At 43.0% G+C, this 9,866-nt stretch overlaps 1 protein-coding gene across 3 annotated transcripts in view; it reads right to left on the bottom strand.

Moving 5' to 3' along the window:
* Window positions 1-631: 631 nt before the first annotated feature.
* Window positions 632-9,866, bottom strand: part of PAK3 (p21 (RAC1) activated kinase 3) — a 115,888-nt gene continuing 106,653 nt past the window's right edge. For all 3 annotated transcript variants that reach the window (XM_039387824.1, XM_039387822.1, XM_039387823.1), the window contains 6 exons: window positions 6,608-6,671; window positions 4,374-4,422; window positions 2,653-2,765; window positions 1,717-1,834; window positions 1,266-1,365; window positions 632-837 (listed from right to left, as the gene is read on the bottom strand). In XM_039387824.1, coding sequence (XP_039243758.1) covers window positions 632-837; window positions 1,266-1,365; window positions 1,717-1,834; window positions 2,653-2,765; window positions 4,374-4,422; window positions 6,608-6,671 — 650 coding nt within the window. The remainder of the gene's footprint in view (window positions 838-1,265; window positions 1,366-1,716; window positions 1,835-2,652; window positions 2,766-4,373; window positions 4,423-6,607; window positions 6,672-9,866) is intronic.

The following is a 9,866-nucleotide window of genomic DNA, read 5'->3' as shown; positions in this document are numbered from 1 at the left end:
CTGCTAATTCTGATACTCAAGTAAATGCATTAATGATGTTCCCATCTCAGAAACTGCCAGGCAAGAAACAGGAGGTTTGGGTAGTTGGATTATTGAAAGCTCAAGCTTGATGACATGGAGAAAGTGGTTGGGCTATGAAAGAAATATGTTCATTACGTATTTCAAGAAATCCAACAACTACTGTGTGCCATCAGCTAAAAATCTTTGCTGTAAAAACCAGTCTTGCTTATAAGCTCTCCTGTTTGGAGGCAGCTGAGACTGCCTCCAAAGAGTTCCGTGCCTGCAGGTACAGCTGCAATGCTTTTCATAACAGGTCTTCAATTGGAGAAACTTGCCACTGAAAAATTCTTGTCATTCAGAGATACAGCTCAAAGAAAGCTCAAAAAGTGCATGACAAATTTCAAGCACTGCTGAAGGCCAAAATGGCAAGTTTCTGCACTGGCACATGTCACTTCCCTTCTAAGGTTCTCCCAGTGATGCAATCAAAGCTGCAGCAGATGCTGATGTACTCCAGGAACATTTTTAGAAGTGGGCCTTCACAGAACTAATTCAAGCTGATGTGAATGGGATTTTATCTCATGGAAGACAAAATATGGCACAGATTAGAAAGGCAGTGGTATCTGATAGTATTTCACCTTACCCTGAGAGGATTTTCATTAAGGTAGGGAGGTTCTCCTTCCACCATTTCTATTGCCATGATCCCAAGTGACCAGATGTCCACCTTGGGGCCGTATGCTTTTCTTGTTACAACTTCTGGTGCCATCCAGTAAGGAGTCCCCACCATTGTGCTCCGTTTACTCTGCTCTGGGGTGATCTGAGCACAGAAGCCAAAATCAGCTGAGGAGAAAAACAAATACTGTTGAAGCCAGTTTGAATCATGAAAGCAAGCAAAAGAATTCCCCATTTTAAGTCTGAGAATGCAGAGCTGAATCAAACTGGAAAAGCGGCGTTTCCTCAGGGCTGTAGTCAGGGAAATACAGAATTGGCCACTTGAAGAAACCCTCAAATTTCATACAGTGGCTTTTATTCATTCACTTGAAGCTTTAGATTGTAACTCCCTCTGCTCTGGAAGGGACACACACAAACCAAAGCCACTCCTGACACCTTGTTCCTCTCTAGACCTCTCTGCACATTGCAGCTGTGCCCTTAGCTTGCAGCAGGGCTCCGTGCACGCCCAAAACCACCATTTTTGGGGTACTGCCAGTCACTCAAAAGCAGCCCCACACCACATCCCAGGAACACTGCACTTGACCAAGAACACCTACTCAATTTGACAGATCCATCCATCCCAAGAAGAATATTGTCACTTTTGATGTCTCTGTGAATCACTTGGTTGGAATGAAGGAAATCCAGGGCTTGCAGGCACTGGTGGAGAAAAAAAGAAACGTGAGGGTAAAAAGTCACGATGTGATTTCATCACACAAAAAAAGGACATGGCTCTATGAGATTTCCTTTCCAGGGCAATGGTGAGTAATGGCAGAACACGGTGCTGTCAAGAGGAAGAGCTTGCTGCTTCAACACTCTTAGAGTCCTATCTTTCTGAGTGAAGGCAGATCAGCTTTTGGAAGAGACACGTCAATTGTTGCTAAAGACAAACACAGACGGAATGATGCTGCTGCAGTGGACATGCCCTTTCTACTCTGTATAATAACAGCACCACAGAAACAGAAGCAGCACCCTGTCTGTGCAAACCAAAGCACAAGGGGGACCCCTCACCTCCCGACAGACAGCAGCTATCTGTCCTTCATCCATACACGTCTCGGTGACAACGTCGGTCAAAGAGCCTCCAGCCAAGTACTCCATCACCACCCACAGCTCATCACCCACAAGGTAGCTGAAAGGAGAAAACAGTGGTGTGCAGATGAATGTGCATAGCTAACTTACCTAATAATCATAGCTCTACAGCTGATTTTTGTTTCCAGGTCACTTTTAAGTGAAGACAGAATAAAATGAATAAAGGACATTCCTTCTAGGTTCTACAGTACTTGGAATCTGTGCAGTCTAAATGGGAAAGGCACATCCATGAAAAAGAAGATGTCTTAGGTGACAAGCAAGTGAAAAATGCAGTTTAGTAATGGCGAAGATAAATCTGGAATCGGCACATGCCACCAGCCAGTTCACCATCTTAACTCATAAATTCCACCATTAACTCTGGGAACAAGGAAATATAGCTTTCAGACTCATCCATGAGAGGAAGGTGTGCACCACTGAGGAGAGAAGTTGATCAAGTGTTTGGAAACTTGCAAAAAAAATACATCCAGAAACAGGAAAGAAAATTTAAAACCTGGCAGATTAGGTGTTTCTGGAAACAAGAACCTAGTCTTGCATCCACAGTAATGGAAAATTGTTGGGAAAAGCCCAAAGGAAATAATTTCTACATAAGACATAGAAAAAAACAAACTCCAGAACAACATGGAGGTAGTGAACTGACAGGCTGTCATTTTAGTAAGATATGGCTGGTCCAGGTTTTTGAAAACAAGGCTTCAAACTACATATGCCAGAAAAGATTAATGCAGAGCAAATGCCATCCACTGGAGATGTGCAGAGAAATAATAAAGAGCTCCATGTTCTGCCAGTGACCAAAGGAGTTTTTTGATCTTTGGTTTGCAGTGTGTGAACAAATATTCATGTGATAATACCAGAACTACTTACCTGTCTAAGTAGTTAACAATATTAGGATTCTTATTTTCCCTCATGACCAGGATTTCATTGATAATTAGTTCCTTTTTGGGCTGCTGTTGGAGATTCATTTGCTTTATGGCCACCTAAAATTACATGGAAAACCATTAACTTGAGTAGTCTGTTGCACAAGATCAGAATGAACAAGGAGTGAGTAATTATATGATTTTTGATTGTATCAGCAACTGCTGCTACTCTTGGTTGCTTAACAAAGCAAACATAGACATACATTATGGATAAAATGCTATCCTAAAAAGATCATTAAGGGTCCACAACAAAAATACAATCCTAGCAATTCCCAACTTCTTGAATTTTGATTTTGCTCTTGTAAGGAACATTTGTTAACACACTTTACATTTGCAGTTACTGTCCGGGTTTAAAAAGAAATAATCCATGCTTTGGTATTTTATGGATATACCCAGGGTTAAAAGGAGGTCTTAGGGCTTTTAGACCCCTTGGAACCCCCAATCTAGGCACAGTTAGCAAGTACAGCACTGCAGGTGGATAAGAAACTACCAGTAAGATTCACATCTGAGTCTTTGCTGACAGCCAGAAATGAGAACTCAGGAATCTGAAGTTGGAGCCCCAAAGAGCAGTGGGATTCTCCAAGACACTACCTCGGCTGCTTATTACTAACAGGATGACCATAATGAGCTGTCATTGACACCAGAGCAAAACACCACTCTATTCTTCCCAGCTGCAGTATGACTAAAACACAAAATTGTGCCCAAAACATGACCTCTCCTTAATTATAGTTTGAAGATCAAACACATAATGGAAGAAATGGTAATCAGTATTACTGTCCAAACCTGGGATTAAGATAAATTGGGCCCAAACGATGGCAGTCACCATCAGCTTGTTGATGCAATAGCTTTAGTAATTAAGACTGAGCCAGTATGTCCTTCTCTGAAAGATACCACTGCCCTCCTTCTTTCTTGCAGTTAATATGGACAAAGTCTTTCTGAAATTAAGTGATGTAATGAAACTATTTATTCCTCACAGCAAGAGGGGAATCTGTGACCACTTTCATGTGACCTGTCTCATTATGACAGATCTTTCAACATTACAAGCTGTATTGCTAACCTATCTGTGGCCACATGCATAGGCAGATTTTATGCTGTAGATACAGAGCTAAATTGTACATCTGAACCAGCATTCTCTGTAAAAGCACAACTTCATGCACACTGGGGAATAGACGCAGCAATTTCTAAACCAATACATTTACACTGGCAGTAAAACTTATCTACTTTTTATCAGCACAAAAGCTTGCTGGGATTTCTTAACAGATCTCTCTCCATTAAAAAAAAACATTGGGGGATTATGTAACACGGTACCAGGGTGGGACCAACAATAGTGCAGAGAGCACCAACCTGTTCTGAAGACAAAGTAAAAAATAAATCTCTTACAATTGGCCTTAAAAACTATGGGTGAAGCATCCAGCCAAGCACAGAGAGCACCAAGGCCCTTATTGATCCCAGGAATTCGCAGGCACCTTTTCAGGCATTTCTCAACACCTCAGTTCCAGCATTGCTGAAGACAGCTGGATGGATTTTGCCAGCTGACACCAGTACATGCTTCAGAGGAACAGCTTTTGCAGGAAAGATGTACTGGCCACCTAAAGCTCCACCCACAGCTCAGACCAGAGGGGAGAGCACTCAACAGCTGCAAAATCTGCTGGGGTTTTTGACACTTACCTCTTGTCCTGTGGCGATGTCAATGGCCGTATAAACAGTTCCTGAAGCCCTAGAAACAAAACAGCAGCAAAGAAATGAGAAAAGGTTTAGTCCCTGGGAGTGAAAGCCAGCCCAGAGAGGAGATCTCTGCTGCCGGGAGTGTTTATAAAATACTTGGGTTCATTGACTCTTCAGTCAACAGCACAGCAGCCCATCAACTCTCAGCCATCCAGGGTGTCCAAGAGAAAACTGAGGCCCAACATGAAGGAAAAGAGCTGGTGCAAATCTCCAAGGTACATGCCAAACCATTTTAATTCAAAACCTAAGGGGGAGGGTGTCTACAAAAACTGGAATGCAATAGATTTAAAACTTTTCCATTTTGCCTTGTTGTATTTAGGGTGCTTTTTTTCCCTTTTTTCCTTTGTGTCTCCGTGCGTGTGTTTTTTCCATGGAATGTAACACACAGTCCAGTTGGGCCTTCTCACACCTCTTATTTGAATCCATCTGGCAAACTCGGGTAATACCACACTCTCATTCTGAGAACCCTGAGCACATGACAGCCATCTGAGGAAAGGATCTAAACACAGCTTTCTCCAGCATGCAAGGAAACAGTTCTCCAGCCATCCTGAGAGGTCACAGCTAGAGCAGGTTAAGGAATCTATTGTTTCAGCACCTTCTGAGGCAGTGCCTCACAGCCCAGCCCTGCTGCAGACAGACATGCCAACTTCAGCTGTGCAGCACTTTGGGTGCTCCTGAGCATCCTGTTTGATTACTTTCCTGATGATTTTTTTGCTTCAGGATCTTTCCCTATCACTGTAAATTGACCTGTGGTATTACAGGCACGAGTTGGTTATGGCAGCACACTCACTCCTCTCTAAGGAGGGCATGCAGTCTTCAGGCTGTACTAAAAGCTGGAGGAAATCAATTTAGATACCCTTTTAGGCCAGCTATTGGCCACTTGTCTTTCCACCAGCTGTCAAGGTATTCCAAGGCTCACTCCTAGGACTATCAAAATAAAAGACCGTGAGGGTGACGCTCACGTTCTCACGGTGACAGCAGTCATCTGCTTCACAGGCATGTTTATTCTGCTCTCACTTCTTCAGCTGACACTTCTGAGAGATGGGAACAGCCCTAAGTGTCCACTGACATTTTACAAACGACAGGAAGAACCAAAGCTTCAAGCAGAAAGCAAGCTGGAATTTGAGAAGGGGTTTTTATACAATGAATGGAGCAGAAACACCTTCCCACAAGGGCCTTACCAAACCTGAGATCCAAGATAAAACTTGCCAGAGAAAGAGCATGAGCATGTGTCTGCCTTTCTGCAGTATGTATCCATTCTAGGTCAGCAACAGGCTACCCTGAGCTCAAACCTCACAAATAGTTAAGGCAGAAAAATATCTCCTGATGCCAGTAAACAGCTTCTGTATTACACTGACAGCGGCGTGATCCTGGTGTGACACAGATGGTGCCAGCCCTCCTGGAACTACAACACTGCCAAGGAAACTGTGACGGTGCAGGCAGTCCATATTTAAAATGCAAGTCAGATACCTAATTTTGAGGCAAGCTCTTTTGTTCTTGCCTCCTCACATAGGAAGTATTTCAAATCAATCTGATTTACAGTAAGCAAAGCTGAGTTTCAGAAGGGAATAGCTTGGGTGATTACTTTCAGTAAATGCCTAAAACCTGCAGGATCCATAAAGGACCTGCCATCACGCAGATGATGCATTTTTCTCTCAAGTGCATCAACACTGTGTCTATTACTGAACTTTTGCTTTTTACTACCTCTGCTAGAAAAGAGAGCTTTTCCTTTAATCTCCTGTTTCAGTTTCTAAACTATGTGGTTATAGTTTAGAATATTGTTTTAACCGAAGTGTCGGAAAGAAATGTTGAGAACTGTTATCTGAGTTGCTCTTTTAGGTAATAAAAGTTTTTTCTCCTTTGCTGAGTGCGGTGTATTATTTTGAGACACACAAAAATTATTTCTCCTAAGAAAACAAGCAAACAAGTGCCACACACTTGACGGACAGGAGATCTTCCAGGTCCTGCTCCTTGTCACAGACAAGATACTGCCAGCATCAAGTTGACTTTGATGATGCCTTCTGACCACAGTTGCAAGTTCTGATCAGTACTGAGAGACAGAAGGATCTAAACCCAGTGTCTGAACATGTTTGGAGCTTGCCTGACTTCATGCTTGATATTACACCAGCAAAACACGTGGCTCGTGGTTCTGCATAAGTAACTGGGATTGGACTTACCCTTGGCCAATTTTTTCAAATCGAGTATACTTCTTTTTAGGATCTCCCACGCTCACAATGCTCCCTGAAAGAAACAAAATGCAAGATGTTGACTTCAAAACGGAGATCCTGCCTTCCAGCAGACCCGAAATGCAGCCCCATTGCTGAGCCCTTTGTAGTCAGTTGGGTAACAACAACAGCAACACCAGAGGCAGCTCCGTAGCACAGATGGCCTCTGCAAAGACTGATTTCCTACAGTCCTCTAAAGGGGCACCTCGACAGAAAACAAAGCACATGGAGAAACATTAAGAGCAGACAGAGATCAGAAAAGAACAGGTACCAGTGCAAGAGTTTGTCCTCTACAAACATTAAGGAGAGCTGGAACAACAGTGCCCTTATTTTCTTGGGAATAAACACTCTGATGCAACAAAAGGTTTAACACTTCTGAAGATTAAATGCACCTTGGGTTCTGGAATATTTTTTTATGAAAAGGCACCATTTCCAGAGCAGGAAGAACATTGGAAAAGTGTTTCCAGGAGAGGAGAGGATCTTCTCAACCTATCAGGAGTTTGCCAAAAGAATGCCTTTATCCTTTTAAAGAACAGCATCTCATGTTATCATCAAGAATGATGGCATTTTAGATCTAAGACCTCCATGACTGATTACCGGGCTAAGTTCTGAAGACAATCTTGCTTGTGCTGCTTGAGGAACCACACTGTTTGTCTTCAACCTGACACAGATCAGTCACAACCACTGGACTCCCCCTCTCAACACTACCCACACACTGGTCTTCACAAACCAGCACAACTGGAATGGGTAACAAAGGACAGCAATGCCTCTCAAGCGCTGGTGACATGGACAGCTGCCCAAACGAGATGCTGATCCTTTCACAAGTCCAGGTGATGTGATGCAGAAGACAGCCCAGAGTCCTCTGGTCATGTTCTTCTCTACTGAAGAGTTATTCTGTAGTGAAAACCCGCTCTAGAGAAGCAGAATGACCTTTTGTTTTATGGTATGTGTTTCAACGAGATGAAACTATGAAAAGTTAACCAGGTTCTGAAAGCGCTACACCCTCAGCTTGGGTTCCAGATGATCCAGTTCCTCTGACCCTTGCAGGCTGGCATAGCAGGGCAGGACCACTTCAGGATACTTGAGACTGTTGGAATCCCAGGCCAGTGGGCAGGCTCCCACTGCCATCCACAATGGGCACTGCCTGGCGTTCCTGGAGCGCTGAGAGAGGGGAGCGAGTACTGTGGGGCAAAGGAAACCTCCTCTCCTGCAGCTCCCATTAGCACTCTTGCCAAGGGCTGCAAAATTATTTTAGCAGGGAGTGCACCAGATGGTGTTGATGCCCTGTCTTCTTGCCGTGCTGGCAGGCAGGATTCCTGGCTAGGCATCCGGTCACATGCCCATTTGGATGCTAAAGCCTCTGCTCCAGAAAAATGGCCTTGACAGGGGGAAGACATGTTTGTTACTACTTAGAGTGCATCGTGCATCACCTAGTTTTGTTTTGGAAGCACAGGTAAACAAATAAGTGTATGTTTGTATTTGTCATACAGGGATACTGCCAGATCAGTAAAAAAAAATACGCTGTGGATCACTGGAAGTCTTTCCTTCTGAACTCATCTTAAACTATTTCCATGATGTAAATTCCAAGGTAAATCTTTAGAAGTCATTTGCATTGAGCCATCACCTTAGGCTTCATTGCCTGCATTTTAGCTAGGAAATTACTGGACCAGAAAAAACAATATTGTTTCTTTAATTAAGCCTTCAGATTTGTTTGAGTCTATCAGATTTTGGCTCTTTCATGAGACACAAAGACAATATCCTAATTATTGCTTTCTTTCCTTCCCGTTCAGACTCCCTACATCTCCGAGTGGGCAAGAAGGCACCAAACAGAGCAAGATTTAATTGCAGCTTTCAGTGGCACCAACTCCACAATGGGTGATGGAGCCAGACTGTCTCACACCCTGTGGCTCACAACCCCACAAGGCTCTGCAGCAGTAAACCAAACGCTGCTGGAATGCTGTGCTCAGCCTGGGCTGGACAACAGGAACAACACTGTGCTGTCTGTATGGCTAGGTGCTATTTTCAGCAAGTTAATGGAACTGTGTACCCATTAGAACAGGTATCAGAAGTTCATGCAGGTTCATTAACATTAGAAAAGTATACAGAAGACTGAAGAAGAAAGATTTTGAAAAATCATTTTTCCAAATTCACCACTGATTTTGCAGTTCAGATTTTCAGCATCTTTCCTCAAGACTTGAGTAGCTTCTTTCCTAAGTTAGTTGTTTGTGGCTGATTCCCTGTGCTTACGCCAATGCACATCAAATTTTGCAGCATTAATATCAACAAAGTGACAGGTATGCAGCTCCCGCTCAGACCGGCACTCACTACTGTGGACAAAAGATAGACATATCAGCTATTTTGATGTCTTTAAGCACTTTCCTTTATCAAGTCCTAAATTAAGTGGATAAGAAAGCAGAATTGGGCCAGTTCTGTTTTACAGTTATCAGTAGAACATAGTCATGATTTCATTACAGACAGAATTTTGTTTGATCTTATCTCGGTAATACAGGCTTTCCTCACTAATAAAACTCTGAAAGCTCTAGAAGAACTAAAGGTACTTCAAGAAGAAAAGAATTATGAAAGCAATTTCAGATAAAAGAGGGCATGGGACATCTTCCTAAAAGTAGCATAAAAACAGTTGTGGGGGAAGTAGGCAAGGTGAAGTGGTCATACGAGATAAAACAAAACAGGATGAGCACCACACTGCCTAAATATAATTAGTCCAGGACTCTAACAAAAAAGCATCCTCCCCATTTTCAGATAGCTTCATGAAAGCACAAAAAGATTTTCATTGTCCACATCACAATTTGCCCAAGGCAGACCTTCAGACCTTGCTCACTCGGTATCAAATTGTTAAGAAAGAAAAAGCATGAAAGCATGTAACACTTCAAAGATATAACCCCCAACAACTCAAGAGCTCAGTCCTAACTCAGCCTATACAGAAGCCTGAATAAATGATACACACGCTTATGTTCATAATGCAGGGTACCTGCACATCTCAGCCTGCCTCAAGCATTTAGCATCAGTTGAAGAAGCACAATTCCTCTCTCTGTAAGCTGACATACCTGCAGGTAACTATCTGCTCTGGAATTTATTTCATTCTGCCTTCAGCTAAAGCTATTGAACTTATCCCTTGGATACTCCCTAATGGCACTGAGATTCATGTCAACCTGCTAAGGGTGCAGAACACTAAGCAAGCAGCTGAAATCTC

This window comes from Pipra filicauda, unplaced genomic scaffold (assembly GCF_003945595.2).
Source record: "Pipra filicauda isolate LSUMZ 115617 unplaced genomic scaffold, ASM394559v2 scaffold58_size5111680_pilon, whole genome shotgun sequence".
In the NCBI taxonomy this organism is placed as follows: Eukaryota; Metazoa; Chordata; class Aves; order Passeriformes; family Pipridae; genus Pipra; species Pipra filicauda.
The sequence above is the reverse complement of the archived record's forward strand: the minus strand, read 5'-3'. Positions and strand labels throughout refer to the sequence as shown.